The sequence below is a fragment of the Mytilus edulis genome, chromosome 10, assembly GCF_963676685.1.
Source record: "Mytilus edulis chromosome 10, xbMytEdul2.2, whole genome shotgun sequence".
NCBI lineage: Eukaryota > Metazoa > Mollusca > Bivalvia > Mytilida > Mytilidae > Mytilus > Mytilus edulis.
The window spans coordinates 43,267,510-43,286,919 of NC_092353.1; the positions used below are offsets into that span (position 1 = coordinate 43,267,510).

Sequence of the window (19,410 nt, forward strand, 5' to 3'; positions counted from 1 at the left end):
GTTAAAAGTAAAAAAATGTTTTTGATGAGGAAAACAAAATGTGCATTGAGATAATATTCTTTATGTGGTCCCCTTTCATTATGGTCATATTTTTAAAATTTACAATCATAAGAAATCAAGTGTTTGTCACAAATCTGTTTGTATTTGCCCTCTAATGGATTTCTGAGATTACTGCACCAAATGTTCAGGTTTAATGAGATATCTGATCAGTTTTATGTCAACAAGTTTAGCTGTGCCAGAAATAAACAGCTGTGTGAGTGAAATGATTAGACAGCTGACATCACTGGCTAGTTTCACTTTGACTCACACAGGTGTAATTAGCACATGTCTCCCAATAGGTAACTAGACCTTAATTTAAATATTAAATTACCTCAATTATTCTTTAAAATTTAAAACAGATATACAAATTGTCCAAACTTCAACTAATGTCAAATTGAAAAAAAAATCTAAAAATGTTTTTTTTTTATCAAGTGAAATGTACAAAGATTTATTTTATTGTGAACTTCTGTTACAAATTGTGTTGAAAATCTTTAAAGGTTATTGTTCTGAATACAAATTAATATACATCTTTTTAAGCATTTAATTCAAATGTAATCAAAGTTTTTTTTTAATGTATTAATAATATAACGAATTTAAAAAGACAACACAACAGAAACATTACCTGTATTTCCCCTCTGACTACAGTATACCAGAGCTATGTATATTCAGCTGTGTATGCCTACTACAACTGAATAAAAGAATCCAAAAATATCTCCCCTACACAGCTCAATACATGATAGCCCAAAAGGTAAAAGAAATTTAAAGTAATCAGCTATTAATTTCCTTCAGTGAATTTTTACAAACCTAGTCTGTTTTATCTGAGAAAAAATACGTTTTCTATGGATTTTAATTTGAGGTAAAATATACTTTGATATTAAGTAATTAATGGGAAAAATAAATCATCTTACCCCTATTTTTTAACAATGGACTGGTCCAACTTCTCTTCACTTCAAAAATCAAGTACACAGGCAACAAGGGACATAATACAATCTTGAATCTTCTAGCATTTATCAACCTCTGTCAATTATGGGCTCGGCCCTGTAGGGCTGGTGTGTCAGATCAGCTCAAGTTTATAGTCTATTTCACAAATCTTAAGTAATCTTCTTTGTACCACACAAAGGGAAATGAAAAGAAGAATTTAATTACCTTTGCCTGATAATATTCTTATTTGAAATAGAACTTAGCAAGAAGATTAAAAGATGTTAATTTTTAAATTGGTCCAAATCAATTTAATTTAAATCTTCTAATGCTCTTCAAATTACAAATTCAATAAACAAAGGAAATCAATACCTCTTTACTATTTTTATATCAAAATTTCTTTTCACATTTCATTAACTTTAATTTTTTCAATAAAATCTTTAAAATTTGAGCAAATTTTCTAAACAAGAGTCTAAAAGTGGAAAAGACTTAGAAAAACACATGAAACTCTGTATTGGTAGTAAGATAAACAACAGCTTTAACTTCAAGGGGAGAAAATCAATAGCAATTCAGTCAGCTTGGCGAATGTGTGGTGTTGTATGAATACCAGGCTTGGTTATCAGCTAACTGTGTAGTGTTCAATAATATTCTCTACACACTAACATAGCCATAGCTACAGTTTTAACGGAGAAACAAGCAGATTTCTGCCCCTACCACCGTAAATTGTCAACTCTTTTCAAGTGAAAGTAATTCTGGATAAAATTGTAGACAAAAATAATTACAACCTAATTGATTTGAAGTTCAATTGCAATTAATGAAGTTGACACTATTGATCTATGTAATTAAATTGCCTCAGGGAAAAATCTCTGTTTTCAATAATATAAAATACTGAAGAAGCGACTTTTTATCTTTAGGAGTATAATTTTAATCGTAAATTTCATGGTTTTCTTCCTTTTAACTAATTAAAGGAAACTGAACCTACAAAAATGTCATTAAACACCACTAAATATTAATACACTTTCATAAATATGTAACAGTCTATCTAAGAGCCTTGACAATTTGTAGATCATTTTTTTTAATATATATATATATATCTATTTGATTAAAATGATTTTTAAAAAGATTTTACATTAACGGTTATGGTATCTTATCATTCTTAAATTTGATGTTATACTTGTATTACATATATTCACATATTTATTTTTTATGTAACCTTTTTTTTTATGTCAAATAACAGAATTCTGACATCTGACATAAAACAAAGAAAAAGATTTTTTTAAATAAATCAGCAGGTCTTTTTTGTGTGTACTCTTTCACATTCCTATAAAAATACACAAATTTATGCAAATGGGTCAGTGATTTTTTCATTCTCAGTAATGTAGAAAAGAGAATAACTTTTTATTTTTTCCAGTATTGTTATTTTCTTCTAAAATATCTCGACGTCATTTTTTTATAACAAGAAGAGAAAGAGAATGTAAAAATAAAGAGATGTGGTATAATTTCACATGAGACATCTCTCCATGAGAGATCAAAGGATGAAAGTGTTAACAATTAGATAATGCCAAGCCAAAAATTTACGAATATTTTAGATTTAAATGGGTTTTGTTCTGGCAACCTGTTGATTAAATGATTCAGAGGCAGATTTAGGGGTTGGGGAGGGGGTTCCACTTTTGAAAATTTCTGGATCTGCAACTGTCGAGTCCACTACCAGGGGATGATGAATTGATGATTTACAATGCTATTACAAACTTCATTAACTTACTATGTTTTAATTTCAAGTTGACAAAGGGCAACATTATTACAATAGTCTTTTTTAAGTCAGACTTTTGCAGTTCTATAGCCATACCATAATGGGTAAGTACTGCAATGCTTGTAAGAACATTACAATTGTATGTAGAAATCCTTATTTATAATTTTTACTCCCATACACTAGGTTTGATATTTTTGGACAGAACATTACAATTATATGTAGAAGTCCTTATTTACAATTCTAACTCCCATACACTAGGTTTGATATTTTTGGACAGAACATTAAAAATGTATGTGGAAATCCTTATTTACAATTCTATACACTAGGTCTAATATTTTTGGACAGAACATTACAATTGTATGTAGAAATCCTTATTTACAATTCTAACTACCATACACTAGGTTTGATTTTTTTTGGACAAAACATTACAATTGTATGTAGAAATTCTTATTTACAATTCTAACTCCCATAACACTAGGTTTGATATTTTTGGACAAAATATTGGTCCTTTTTTAGAACTTGATATTAGTTATTACCATAGGAAACATTTCTAGTTCATCTTAAAAAGGAAAACACATATTGGTGGCAGAAAGTGTAATAAAATTGATTTAGAGTGTTTTCCCTCACCTTTGATTATAAAGAAGCAGAAAAAAATGTGTCTAGATTTTTAATGTCAGACCCAATGCGATTCATTTGAAAGACATTTCCTCTTAAGGAATAAAACTATGTATTTTATCATATTTCACAGCTTTTTCTTTTCTTTCTTTTTACAATTAAAGCACATATTTATGCTAGATTAACTTCTTTTCCAAATTGCCATTTAAGGGGAGATAATTCAGCTAATGAAACTTTTATAAAAGAATGTTATGAATTAACCTATTTTGTTTTGTAGCAGAAAAACATTTCCTTTGAGTCCCTGTTTTCTTTATATCTTAAATAAATGAGGAATACAGATGATGCCCTACTTAAATGCAACATTTAAAGGGACAAATCTCAAGAACAGTAAGAGTGATGCTACCCAAATTTGTACTTGATACAGGTATATGAGTTTCCTAGTAATTAGCATCAGCATGAATTTTAATTTAGACCCCTAATCTTCCTTTTAAGTTTCATTAAATCAACTAAAGCTTTATTTGTGATGCAATTTACAGCATGCATTTCAATAATAATACAATTTTAGTGACATCTTGAAAAATAATCTTGTCTCTTGGGAAATTTTAATGTCAATTGAGTACAAAGGATTATAAAATATACATAATCTCAGAATTCAATATTTGCATTTTGTGTCAAATTTAAAAACAGCCAAGAACCTCAAATTTTTAATGTTTTTTTTGAAATATAAATTTTATTGATGATGATCCATGGGAAAGATGAAATACCTGAGAATCCCAGAGATAAAATTAATAGCAACAACACTGTGTACTGTAGGATATCCAAGTGTTGGTTTAACAACTGAGAGGCATCAGATAGAAATGGACCTTACGGAAATGAATATCAATACGTCAACCTTTTTTTGGGGTTGAAAAAAATTCAACAGAAAAGTCTGCAACTGTTTGAAAATTGAGTTGATGTAAGAACCCTACATAACAGATTAATCAGTCTTATACATGTACATTTGTACATACATGGCATTGTATAAGAATGGTTTCTATCCTACACAGCTTAAGTAATGAGTCTAGGGGAGCTGGCCAAGTAGTTCATCTGAAGTGATTACTAGCCATTTAAAAGTGGCGACATAGAACTGCTCATGAGTCGTGACAAAGCTTGTTAAACTCCAATCTTAAATCAAATAAGATTGCCATTTTCTTGCTGAAGGTAGGTACATTGTAGTTCTCTAAGGGTTTTCCAGCTTATTCCACCAATAAAACTGCCTAACTTAATACAGCCCAAAGTGCTGAAAGTGGCTGTTAAGCCAACAATATGCTAATGAGATGGTTTGCCCAAATCATTTTATCGATTAATCATATGTCTCAAAGGAGAACTTGAGTTGATCATAATTGGCCGATATCTTTTTATGGTAATAAAAACTTTTTCAAGTAAGAATGAAAAACAACACAGGGGTGCTTCAACCACTTGATAGGGGCACCATGAGCACATTCTTCTGTAAATGGTCTGCTCTTTAATATCTAGTGAACCAACTGAAAACAGAGGCTACCAGTTATTTTTAATGCCTCAGTCATAAATAGTCTTATTTAAACAAAACTTTGGATCCATTCTGGTCAATTATTTCCCTGAGAATCAGAAATATTGTTTATTTGTTGAATTCTATACCAGTGAAACATCTTTCACTCCATGTTACTCCGTGTTTTAAATTTAGAATTATTTTCATAATTTTCTTACCTTTTAGTTCCTTGAAGCTGTCACCAGTGGGTGAGGAGACAATATGCTAATTGTTAAAGATTATATTACTGTGGATTCAGTTATTTTTCGTAGGTATCAATCTACATGGATTGCTCAAACTTGCATATTCAGGGATATTTGATTCAGTGGTTTTACCTATCTCTGCATATATAAAGCCTATTGAAACTATGTTCTTCATTGAACATCTGAATTACGTTCAGGCCATAAAAAAGAATAGGTTTGTTTGCCCAAACGCTACCTACCCAGAAAAAAGCTGCCTACTCAAATTCTTTTATTGTCCTGATTTGAAGAAGTTTTTTTTAATCAGATAGGCATGAAGACTAATAAACACCTGATACTTCAATTTCTCTTTTTTTTTTAAAATAAAAGAAAATGCCTACCTACCTACCCACTGTCTCAACATTTGGGTAGGGTTTGGGCAAACCAAAATATTTTTAATTGTGGCCTCACCTGTACCCATGAAATTGGTATCCAACGAATAATAATGAATCCACAGTATATGTTTTGTCAGCAGTAATGGGGAACCTTCTAACACCTGATTCTGACAAAAGATTTTCTAATATTGGATTTTTGATTTCAATATTTTTCAATGAAAATTTTGTTGTACCATTACACCACTGTTCCAGGTAAGGGGGGTGGGTTGGGATCCTTCTTACATGACTAATCCCTCCAAATTCTGTATGTATGTGCCTGTGAATGTCCCAAGTCAGGAGCCTGTAATTCAGTGGTTGTCATTTGTAGCTGTGTTACATTTGTTTTACTTCTGGGCCTTCTGACTATGTGGTATGGGCTTTGCACATTGTTGGAAGGCCTCACATGACCTATAGTTAATAATTTCTGTGTCATTTGGTCTCTTGTGGAGAGTTGTCTCAATCATTGGTAATCGTGCTACATCTTCTTGTTTTTTATATCCAAGGAATAATAATAATGAATTCACATTCAACCCATTCAATATTTAAGCTATAACTACATTTTTTATGTGGTCAGTTTTACAAAAATCTGCACTGCTCTGACTTTTCTCAACTTGATAGTGTCTTTCGAACAATTTGACAATCATAATTTGTTGTCGTCTCAGTGCAGAAGGGTAGCCAAAATAATGATCTAGATTGAAATATATATGTCTGTTGACTATATGAGCTAGGCAGTATATTTGGTTTTTAGAATCCAGAAAGGTTTCAAACAATAAAAACTTAACCTTGGCCTTGTAACAAAAATCAACTGAGATCATTTCAGCCCTGAACACTCTTATACAAAGATGTTGTTAAAAATCAAATATTCATTTGCATGTTGATAACTCTTTGACGTAAGTACCATAGTGGCTTACTGATCCAAGGGTCCTGGGTTTAAATCCGGGCTGGTACAATAATTAATTTTGAAGGCAAATCACGATCATACTCTCAGGTTACATCAATTGGAAAACAACACTAATTTACCAACCTGCTTTTTGAGATGTTCAAATTAAGAAATAGATTAAAAGAAACTTACCCCAGACATTTCAATGTCTTCCCCATTTCTTTTACTTGTATTACTGTTGTTAGTTCCACTCCAACTTGAATTGCTCCCCTGAAATAGAATATAACAATTAGCATGGAATTTACTTAATGCTTTCATACGTTGGAAAATAAATGACTCATCTGAGTGGATGAATACAGCATCATTCAAACCAATTTGGTTAGCAGGGGTGAAAAAAAGTAAAATGTTTTGGCCCTTATTGAACTTGCGAGAAAGTAAAGAACAATTTTTTCAAGGTTACTGTACAAAACATATTTTAAAATTTTAAAGTGCTTTCCGTAGATCTATCCCATGTATGTTTTTTATGACTGATTGATAGTTGGTTGCTTAATGTCCAGTGGCAAATATTTGATGCATGTTCAGAATGAACATTTTTTGTGGAACATAATTTTTTTGACATCATAAAAAGAATGCTTGAATGATAACTTCAAACTAAGGACGTTTTCATATCAACTTATTGTTTTTAACTATTTTATATTGCGATAATGGTTATTAAGGCACTGTATATGAAATCCAATCAGATAATATTTCAAATTTTAACAAAATTTTGAATGCATTAATCATATGATTTAAAACCTGTTGAGTTACATCTGAAGAGCTAGATAATAATACATGTTAGATATATATTTCTTATAAGACACTATCAATTGAAAATTTATGAAATTCATCGTCAAATGCAGATTTGAAATATAAGCGGGCCGGCAAAAAAATGAAATTTAAATATATTATGGTCTTTAATACTGGATTTGTTTTTGTAAGGAAATTATCTTTTCTGCCAGTATACAATACCATCATTAATGTGGTAATTAGTCCATAATGATGGTTTGGTAATGGCAGAAAAACACCTTAAACTATTCCCCTTCTAAGTGAGAGGTCCAAACTTGCAACTTTTAATTTAAACGTAATAAAACTTACTGCTGGACTAGGTTGTTGACTGATGGGTTGTTGAAGCCCTGAACTTGGTGGTGTCTGTGAGGTCTGTTGTCTGGATGGAGTTGGTGAAAGAGCTGGTGGTTGAGAGTTTGATGAGTCTGATGGTGCTGGTGATATTCTTGATGATGGTGGTGGTGTGGGTCCGGATGGAGTATGCTGTCGAGATGGATTATGAGGCATATACGATTGAGAAGACGGAGGAAGATACTGTTGTGATGGCGTAGAACCAAATCCGTGTTGGTCGGAGGATGGTTGCTGATGACCATATTGTGGTCCCATCTACGCACAACAAAAACCTTATCAATTTGTTTGTTTCTTTTCTTTTTTTTTTGCTACTAAAAATTATTTTTTTGTTCATCTTATCATGCCACTTATTCTATCAAGTTCTTATGCTCAGATATGGTAATGCTGAGTTTTATCATTATTTTTAGTTAGGTGTCCTAAGTTTTGTCACCATTGCATTTGAAATTGTAAACCTTTATGCAAGCAACCAGAGAATAACAAATATACCTAAAGATTTTTTTATTTCGTTGACAAAATAACACAGAATCGTTTCTGTTAAACTTAAAAATCTGCTAAACTAGTCATATATGGACTCTTTTAGAAATGCAAACTAAAATGTTTATTTCCTAACCCATAGTAAAACCGAGATTGGGCCTAATATTGGTTCTTGCACTTGACACTAAATGACATTCAATCAAAATTTACAATTAAAAGCACCAGTCCACAAAATATACTTGTTATTTGTTATTCTCTGTTGTCACCACATCTTAGATACATTATTAAGACATGTAAAATAGTACTTGGATGATCTACATGACAAATCAATAATACTAGTAAATAAAGTTCAGTCAATTGAGTTTCACATACAAGTTTCTATCAGTTGAAGCTGTGTTCTTTTAAAATACATGTCAAATAGAATTTATTCAAATCATGTGACAATTGTACATGTGTAAGTCTATTATTAGAAACAATCAGTTGACATGCCAACCTAAATATGCACAACCTACCTGGTTATTGTAACCAGCATTCTGTCTGTTGGGTGTGCCTGCCATACCAAACCTAGAGTTGGGGGAAAACTGTCCTGGACTATACTGGTTAGGCATCATGGAATAGTTTGGAGAAAAACTTGACCTTTGTTGAACTGCATCAGGTCCACCCTATAAAGAAGAAATCATGAATTGAAAGTAATCTCTACGTCTGCTGGCATCACTACATGAAGGAAGTCCAACACAATATTTCCTAGTTAGACTCCACACAAGATCTGTTCATCTTGGCCTGTTTTTTTTACAAATATTTATGAATTTTTTGCAACAAATCAATAATCATTGGTGTCCAACCTACATGTAACTAACTGGTTAACATCACTAAACAAAAATGTCTGACATCCGCTTTCAAACCAAAGTATTCCAAGTCAATAAACACAAATGTCAAATTCAAGATTTTACAGTGTTCACAATGTCCAGTGACTAGAATATCTCAAGTAATTATTTTTGTTCTGAGAATCGAATGAATTGTTCTTAAATAGTACAATGTTGTTTTTTTTTTATCATATTTGTGATAAGACAGAGTTTGGACATTTGGGTATAGTCTTGTTTAATCTAATTTCAGTATAATGGTGGGTTTGGACATTTGGGTATAGTCTTGTTTAATCTAATTTCAGTATAATGGTGGGTCTTCAATTTTTGTTGTGTTTTAAGGACGTAATCAGAAAATCTTATTACCTAAATTATTAATTCATCAATTTCATGTTAAAGAGTCTACGTCAGATGATCCAAGTACCGAATATACTTATCCTATTACTCATAAAACAAATTCACATGATTAGAAAACTATATCTGTTGAAGCTAGTTACTGTTCTATGAAAATAATAGGGAGGGTTGAGATCTAACAAATTATGTCTAACCCCACCACATTTTTGCCCATGTCCCAAGTCAGGAGTGTCTGGCCATTGATCATCTTATATGTTTTTAATTTTAGTTCATTTACAGTATATGCTTTAGATTTCATTGTGACGTCCATTTTCACTGAACTGGTTCACAATTTTATTAAGGGGCAAACTGAGGAACCACCTCCACAGTAATGGTTTATTGCGTTGTGTTGAAGACCCATTGGTGGCATTTGGCTGTTGTCTGCTGTTTGGTAGGGTTATTGCCTCTTTGACATGTTCCCCATTTCCATTCTCAATTTTTTTTTTTTAAATGAAAATTTTGTATCACAAGGCATTGAATTTACAAGGTATGAAGCATTCAGGTTTTCTACCTTCTGATAGATGAACCGTGTACAAATATACCAAGCCTTTGACACCTGCTTAGCTAAGAAGGGACAAGCTAAAAATCACATCATTTTTTGTGGAAGGGATGAATGTAACATATGCACTTCCACAAATTTATATTCCTCAATATAAAATTCTATTGTCTCCATCCCACATGATTATCATTATAATGTAAACAGTTGGAAAACTTAAGACAGTCGATACAAGTTTGCAGAATTAATTTATGAATAAAAGTTCCAGTTTATACTTTTATTCCAACCATATGCTTGCAAGGTCGGATATGTGGGTGCTAACACCATGGGCAAAGGAGAATATCTCAATCTACAGGAACAGTTGTACATGTATAATTAAATATTTAAATCTTATTTAAAATCTGTCTTCTCCTGTTAATGCCAAGTCGTATATACTACAAATTGTCATTTATGTGTATACGTACAGAACCATTTTATGACTTTTCTCTTCTTTCTTTCAGTAGTAAAATTTTGTTTAGAATTGACTAAATTCATGAGGAACAATAACACTTAGAAAACCCACTTACTCCTCGATAATTGCTTTATATTTTCAGATGTGGATGGATGTGGATGCCTAGTTTAAAGCAGAGCAGAATCATTTTCTTTATAAATTTTAAAACAGAAGATGGGATCTTACCATAAGATGAACTGGTTTCTTGTGTTATTGAATAGCAAAATTTACAAAGGATTAAGCTTTTACTATACTGTATACAAAGGGCATGTAATCTTATTGCCTTAATGTCATAATATATTGGATATGTTAACAAAGCCATTCATCAAAGTGGAACATATCAGTTTCTATTATCTTCAATGACAATAATCTCCCAAGGTATTTACACTGGAGTATGTTGACATCCTTCAATGGCCAATCAAAATTAGACAAAAGCACATGGCTAATCAGCATAATCTGTAGTGTCAAAGTTCATCCAGGTACAACAATAAAGTAATATTTACAAGTCAATCATGCAAGCTTTTCAGTCATTAATGTCTGATTTTTATAATTTGTGTCTCTTAATCGTATTTTCCCTATCTCCACAAAAATTGGATACTCAACAACCCAGGAAAAATAAAGAAGCTTATTAAGGTATAATTCTTTTTATCAGCTTTTGACAATATTGCTATCCCTCACTGCTAGAAAAACAATTTGGTGGCCAATTTTTTTTTTATATTGACATAAAATTTCACTGTTATTAAAAGACCAATTAGAAAATATTAGCACAATACTGACTAAACTAGTTTATTTAGTCCTGAAGTAATCATCCACCTCATGTGCCATTCTGTGCAAAAGTAATTGAAAAGACCATTTTGATTTTTCAAAGGGGTCCATAAGAAGCAACTATTTATTACTTGGTGCATTCTTATATAATAATAAGCACCCTAGAATCTGTACCAACAAAACAAACTAAGACAATACAAGTGACAGTTTTGGTAACTGTTGAGAAGGGACATTTCAGTACATTCTGTTACTTGAAATATCTTTGATTTCTTGAACAATATATACAATGAAATATGAGAATCCTGATTTTTAAGCCCCATTTATGGGCATTATGTTTTCTGGTCTGTGTGTCTGTTCGTCCCCCTTCAGGTTAAAGATTTTGGTCGCGGTAGTTTTTGATTAAGTTGAAGTCTGATCAACTTCAAACTTAGTAAACATGTTCCCTATGATATGATCTTTCTAATTTTAATGCCAAATTAGAGATTTTATCCCATATTCACGGTCCACTGAACATAGAAAATGATAGTGAGGATGGGACATCCGTGTACTGGGGACACATTCTTGTTTTTTTACTAAATCAATTCAGTGTTTGATTTGAACATCAATGAACTCAACTTCTTACACTCTAATCATAAAAAATAATTAAGAAAACTCTTGCAGGGCCAACACACACTGTTTTTTTTTTATATTACTTAGACTACAGGGAACTGTAGCAAAAAAAAAAGAGCCTATAAGCTAGTTTGGACACAGTTTTGTTCAGGCCAACCACCATGACTAGAAAAATTATCTAATATCGGAACTCCAAACTGTCCCAGTTTAGGGGATGGTTAAGGACTACAGTCTTCAGGCTTAACCACAAGGATGATGGTGCAGGCTTGTAAAATTGCTTTCGGATTTGTGAATAAAAAAAAAAAGTTATCATGAAGACTGGCACTCAAAAACATTTTTAACTCCACCACATTGTTTAAGTGTCTGTCCAAAATCAGGAGCCTGTAGTTTGTGTCGGGGCCAATTGTAGCGAACTATACCGTATGGATTTTTCACATTGTTGAAGGGCATACTGTTGCCTACAATTGCTTATATCAACTTCTTATGTTGTACTGTTATACCACTGTCCCAGGTTAGGGGAGGGTTGGGATCCCGTTTATTTCACATTGTCATTTCGGTGCCTTTTATAGTTGACTATAATGTGTGGGCTTTGCTCATTGTTGAAGGCCATGCGGTGAACTATAGTTGTTAATTTCTGTGTCATTTTGGTCTCTTATGGAGAGTTGTCCCATTGGCAATCATACCACATCTTTTTTTTCTATTTCATTTGAACTTGGATGGATAGTTGTGTCATTGGAAATCATACCACATCTCATTATTTTTACATATATTATATGTAGTTTATCATCTACGTTTTGGCACTTCAAGTTTTCTCATTGAGCTGTAGGAAAATAAGAAATCAATAAAGAATGAAATTCTTCCATTTTGAGGGAAAATATAGTGTTTGAAAAAAATATTTACAGAACAATAACTGAAGCATCAAAATTAAAGATAAACTACACAATTTTTTAATTTGTAAAAGTGAATAACTATGGAACTGTTAGAGTGGCACCATCAAAATGGAACTTGGTCTTTGAGTTGTGGTAATAGGCATTGTGCATAAGTTTTATTTGGTCGAGGCAAACTGAAGTTTTATAACAGAAACCAATTTTGGGACGCAAGTAAGGTTGTACATACCAACAAAAATAAACTTAATGCCCCCTCCGCTACGACAAGGACATCAACATTCTCCCAAGAAATTGTAATTTAAGACTCCCAAAACAACAAATCAATCTGGGGAGGCCTTTTCCATCACTACAACTACCAAGGTGCTCCCCTGGACCCAGTTGAGAGCCACCAATTTGTCCTATTCTAATCATTTCTTTGCCAATTCATATAAATTTCCTTTCAAAGATAAGCTTTGACCAGTAGGTTTAAAATATTGTAATATGCGTAACCTAAAATCCGTGTAATATTCATTCGCCTCTGTTTTGTTTCATGCTTCACGAAGACGTGCAACATATAGTTCTTTTCACTCTAACAATTACCATGTTTTTAGAAAATAATTTGAAAGTTTTGTATAACCATTATTACTGTAAGTTGCAATTGGTAGGCCACTGTCAAGATTTTGATAATAAATGTATACAGAGAAATGTTTCAGTCATTTTTTGAAATGGTAAACCCCCAAAAAATTAAAATAGCAAATCAATAGCAAGCCTAAACTTGATGTCAAGAATCAAGGCAACTTCGGTTAAATTTTGCCAGGATGTTTTTAAGAAGTTGCAGAATAACTGACTGATATAAGATTTGGTTAAACTAGGAGAATGGAAACCATTTTGGGATGCTGTGGATTCATTTATTTTCGTGGGTACCAATTTTCGTAGATGGTAGAAAACTTGCCTTTTCACGAATATGCAATTTTGTGGTTTTGCCAACGTCTGCATACAACCTGATAGAAAATTTGTAATTTGTTGAACATTTAAATTTGCGATTAACCTGTACCTATGAAAACCACCAAAACTTGGTATCCAAAGAATAATAATGAATCCACAGTATATGGATGAACGCATTGTTCTCCCCAGGATTTTTTTAAGGCGCAAAATTCAAGGGCGCGTACCTCCTTTTTAAAGTGAACTTTTGTGATCTGAATCAATCAGTCATAAATCACAACATGCAATATTGCTTTGTGTTGTGTGTTTAATAATGCAGAGTATTAATGAATTTACACAAGAATATACTATATATGAAATAAATTGATTTTAAACACAAAAGTTATTTATATTCAGTCAATTAAAGAATGTAAATATTCATCTCTGTACTCTATGCTACTTCTAGGGATATTATTTCAAGATAGTGTTATTTTGTTGGACAGTCTGTTCCTCAACGTTGTCTTAATCCTCTTCAGGGTTGAAAACCCCCTCTCATAATAACTTTTGCTTATACCCCCCTTAAGCCAAGAAAACTCAGTCAGCCACTTGTCACAGAAACCAGAAACATGGTGCTTGCTGTTATCACTTGCTAAAACTTTAGCTCAGTTGGGAATAGGAGAAGCAATTATAACATCTGCTTATACTGACAGCTGAGTGTAGAGGGAGGTGTATTCCCCTTTCCATTAGAAGTCATTGATCTGAAAAAAAACCTTCTACTTCCATCATGTCTTTTGCTTAGAATTCACCCTTTGTTATTTGCAGAGAACATGTTCATTCAGAATTAACAAGAATGTGTCCAAAGTACACGGATGCCCCACTCGCACTATCATTTTCCATGTTCAATGGACCGTGAAAATGGGTAAAAAATATAATTAGGCATTAAAATTAAAAAGATCATATCATAGGGAACATTTGTACTAAGTTTCAAGTTGATAGGACTTCAACTTCATCAAAAACTACCTTGACCAAAAACTTTAACCTGAAACTCGCACTTTCATTTTCTATGTTCAGTGGACCGTGAATTCAAAAGTTTAATTTGTCTTTAAAATTTGAAAGATCATATCATAAGGAACATATGTACTAAGTTTCAAGTTGATTGGACTTCAGCTTCATCAAAAACTACCTTGACCAAAAACTTTAACCTGAAGTTGGACAGACGGACGAACGGACGAACAGACGGACGAACGGACGAACAGACGGACGGACGAACGGACGCACAGACCAGAAAACATAATGCCCCGCTACTATCGTAGGTGGGGCATAATAAAATCGAATATGGTTAAGATAGTTGGTATACAACTTTTTAAAACAAAAATATGTTAATGAACAGCTGACAAGTTTCCATAGTTTGACATTTATTTACGCTTCCGTGTGCATTATTGTTAAAACCTATCTTTGGCAGGTAGATATAAACCAAACCTCCTTAAAGTTAAGACCATTGGAATTATTTACTAGTCACATTATACAGAAGACCGACGATTCCGTACCCGTGTTGATTGTCACATAAAATGTTCCCAACGCACGGACTCATGATCGATGTTCAATGAACATTTTATTCCTAAAAATATGACAGTTTGAAACGAATTTACCTTGTAAGCAACATTTTTCACTTTCAATTAAAATAAATCACTTCTCGTTATCTTTAATCAAAGTTTATTTTAATTTTTTCAACTACAAATACTCTCATTCATAATTTTCATCGTACATATCTTTAGCAATGTGTATTCAAATCTATCACGTGTTTAAATAGATTCTTCTTCTCGACCAATGAAAAAATTTGTCATATAAATTGTCAAGTAATCACACACACGATGCTTAAATACAATGTATTTGCGATCGATTTCTTCAATTTCTGCACTGAAGTTTTTAATTTTTTTTAATTTTCTTCTGAAAATATCTATCTTCTTGATGATCATTTACGCTATTACATGATAACATAGTCCGATAAGGCTGAGATAAGCATGGCTCAGGTAAAACTATTATAAGTTATATAGTTCGCTACTGACCCCATACGGATCCATAGAGGGTTAGTAAAATCCATAGGGGGTGAGGCCGGAGGCCGAGTCCCCTATGAATTTTATTCACCCTCTATGGATCCGTAGGGGGTCAGTAGTTGACCGTATAACGAATTTATCAGATGCTGGACTTTTTCTGCGGCGTTTTGTTGAAAAATAAACAATGAAACACAACAACATTAATAGATGACGTCGCCATAAACGCGTCATGAACAGTCTGCACCAAAAACTTTTTCAACTACTAGTCCGAAGACCAATATTCTGACATTTTTCTTATTGGACCAAACAAAGTTTTGCAAAAACTTACTAGTCCGAACCAAATTTTACTAGTCTGGGGCATCGGACTAGTGGCTAACCGTGCAGACTGCATGAACCCCATATGAAACTTACTAACCCCATACGGTCTCATAGGGGGTCACCACGTGACGACATTTAACCAATCACAACGTGATAATTCATCTGTGGTCCGATAAATTATCAGATATTGCGTAACACTGACCGACCTCTCAGCAGTGATCAACAACTGGACAATTTTAACAAACTTTAATGAAAATGTGAAAATTAACACGCTGCGGGATCAAGTAGTAAGGGACAGCGGCCAATTAAGACGTTGCGGGATTAACGAAAATATTATGAAGGTGCTGCAGCACCGCAGCGTCATATCGGCCTGGGGAGAACACTGGAAAGTACAATGAATAGACAGACAAGGGTAAAACTTAATGCCCAATCCACTACAACAGGGGCATAAAAAGTAGAATGAATCATTGTGAGATCCGTTTCTACGAAACATGGATAATTGCTACAGCAGAAACTTTTGAGTAGCATCTTAGAACAGAATGATATGCTACATTAAAAAATTTAAAATTTCTTGTTTTTCATAATTTATCTTGTATAAAATTGACAATGGAAATGGGAAATGTGTCAAAGAGACAACAACCACCATGGAGCAGACAACAACCAAGCCAAAAGGCCACCAATGGGTCTTAATGCAGCGAGAATCTTCCGCACCGGGAGGTGTCCTTCAACTGGCCCCTCAAGAAATATGTATACTAGTTCAGTGTATGCTTGCATTGTATCAAGAAAATTTAACTGAAAATACAGTGATGACAAGCATGAGTTTTTACCGCAAAGATGACAATCCTAGGATGTCACTCACTTCACCTGGAGTTGCAACCCCTGATCATAATGTTTTGTTTGATTGAATTCATTGACATACATAATCACTGGGGTAAAGCTGATGACTGTAACTGCATTTACGGTCATCCCAAGATGTCGGATGAAAAATTAGGTCAGTATCTGTATTGTCTGTTACAGTGTTTCTATATCATTTTCTTTACAAAGTATACATTGATACGATGTAAATTTATAAAAGATTCAAACAGAAATCACAAATTACTACCGAAAAATGTTCAGGAAACGCAAAATTCAATTTGAAAAAATCGCTAAGATGTCCGTAAATCATTATCAAAATATTTTCAAGATGACCGTAACATAAAACAAGGATGACCGTGATTGGTAAACAGATGACCGTAACTTGTAAAAGATGACCGTAATTTGTAAAGATTGACAGTAATTAATAAAGGATGATCGTAACTTTTAAATGATGACCCTCAATTTTAAGAATATCCGTATTTGTATTCATAGCTTTTTGTTGTGTTTGTCTCAATAGGGGCTTAGGTAGCGGATATAAACATGTTTCATCAATTTGTTTGTAACTGTTTGCCGTATTTTGAGTTCATGACAATGATAGTAAATTGCAAATTTCTCGTTAACAATGAAATATTAATTTATTGCCGATGATAACGACTTTAAAATTTTAATACAAATTGACAGAGATACGACGAAAAGTCGAAGAAACAAGAATGTGTCCCTCTGAAGTGTCTCTAGTACATGCCTCATCTACACTATAATTTTCTATGTTCAGTGGACCGTTAAAATGGGGAAAAAAACTGTAGTTTGGCATTATGATTAGAAAGATCATATCATAGAAAACATGTGTACTAAGTTTCAAGTTGATTGGACCTCAACGTCATCAAAAACCTCCTCGACCAAAAAAAAACTTTAACCTGAGGCGGGACAGACGGACGAACGAGCAGACGAACGGACGAACAAACGAAACGGACGCACAGACCAGAAAACATAATGCCCATGAATGGAGCATAAAAAACACTAATCAAACATACGAATATACGGCAGTGTATGGTAATCGAGCCTGAGGAAGCAGATTAAAATCTTAGTTTGTCTTAATATATATATGAATAACATGAATAACATTGCTGTATATACAAATTGACAAGGTTCCCCTCAGTGTAGGATCCAAAAGGGGGTCCCTTTTTATTTACCGATCAGTGCATTTGAATGGGGACACATAGTTTGAACCCCCTTTACCCTGGGTTGGGACCCCCCTTTTTTTTAAATGGCTACATCCGACCGCCCCAGCCCCTTGTGATACGCTATACGCATAAGACTATTTTAAGGATCTACTTTGCTGGAGCTCGCCTTCACTAGTTTGGTCGTAGTATTTTAAAAACAGGTTCTGTTATTTTACTTGCAAGACAAAATAGAAGACAAATCAAAGACGATATAATATCAATGGCTGTAGTCTACATCCATTGGCATTTTTAAAAAGTGCATTTATTATATGTCATTACAAGGAATTCCAGAAATAAAAAAAAAACCTTTTGGCTTTTAGTTAGAGGCTGTGCAGGACACTTTTTTTTTTTTATTATACTTGTTAGGTGTCATTTAATCGCGCTTTTGTTGCATGTTTTCCCCACTTTTTCATGTGCATGTTTTGTTGTATGTTCATTTTAAAAATTATACCCTCTACCGTAAAAAAAGATATATATGGTGAACTCTGTATTTAAAGCACGTCTTATTTTCTCCTACCTATAGGATAATACTCTCATATAAATATGATTTATATCAACACCATTAATCATTTGATACAAAAAAAGTAGTCATACAAATACGGATATTTCTTAGAATTGACGATCATCCTTTAAAAGTTACGGTCATCATTTAGAAATTACGGTCATCCTTTACAAATTACGGTCATCTTTTAACCAATTACGGTCACCCTTGTTTTGAATTGCTGATTCTGTTACGGTCATCTCGATTGTGATTTACGGTCATCTTAGCGATTTTTTTAAATCGAATTTCCCGTTTCATGCACATTTCTCGGAAGTAATTTGTGATTTCCGTGTGAATCTTTTATAAATTTACATCGAATCAATGTCTCCTTTGTAAAGAAAATGATATAGAAACACTGTAACAGACAATACAGATACTGACCTAATTTTTCATCCGACATCTTGGGATGACCGTGAATGCAGTTACGGTCATCAGCTTTACCCCAGTGATAATAAAACATTGTTATCAAGTGAAGGGTTTTACAACTTCAACAATCATCCTTTTACACAAGATTTACCAGCAAAAAAATTGTCAATTGAGGGAAAATCATTTGCCATTTGAAAAATCTTAGCAGAGCAGTATATATACATGTATTCACACAAATAAAATTTACATAATAGTCAAATCAAAAAGATGCACAGAAGATTATTTTAATTAAAAATGAATTTAACACAAGCAACAAACTCTTAAAATATCGGAAAACAAAACTACCAGAACAAAGTCTCAGAAAATTATGAATCTTGTTAAAGTCTTATATAAAAATCAATAATATTTTAATGCATGAAATATCAAATTCCATAAAATTACTCATGCATACAGAAAGGTAAACAATTTCAAAGCATCTGTCAATAATAGATTTACTTTCATTTTCTTGGATGTCATTCAACAATTTAGGGGATTTCCAACATCTATGCTTTTATTATCTACACAAATGAAAATAGATTATCCCAGGACTGAGATTAATTGATTGCTTTATGGTCTTCCCAGCCAATCAGACAAAGGTCACAACAG

General features: G+C 32.9%; 1 protein-coding gene across 27 annotated transcripts in view; it reads right to left on the minus strand.

Moving 5' to 3' along the window:
• LOC139491239 (trithorax group protein osa-like) overlaps positions 1-19,410 on the minus strand; it is a 49,947-nt gene that overhangs the window by 28,758 nt on the left and 1,779 nt on the right. For 12 of the 27 annotated variants that reach the window (XM_071278738.1, XM_071278736.1, XM_071278732.1 and 9 more), the window contains 3 exons: positions 8,524-8,673; positions 7,496-7,792; positions 6,554-6,631 (listed from right to left, as the gene is read on the minus strand). In XM_071278738.1, coding sequence (XP_071134839.1) covers positions 6,554-6,631; positions 7,496-7,792; positions 8,524-8,673 — 525 coding nt within the window. Of the gene's footprint in view, positions 1-661; positions 876-947; positions 1,143-6,553; positions 6,632-7,495; positions 7,793-8,523; positions 8,674-19,410 lie in introns of those variants that run through there. The other 15 variants (XM_071278743.1, XM_071278740.1, XM_071278739.1 and 12 more) reach the window with 4 other exon arrangements.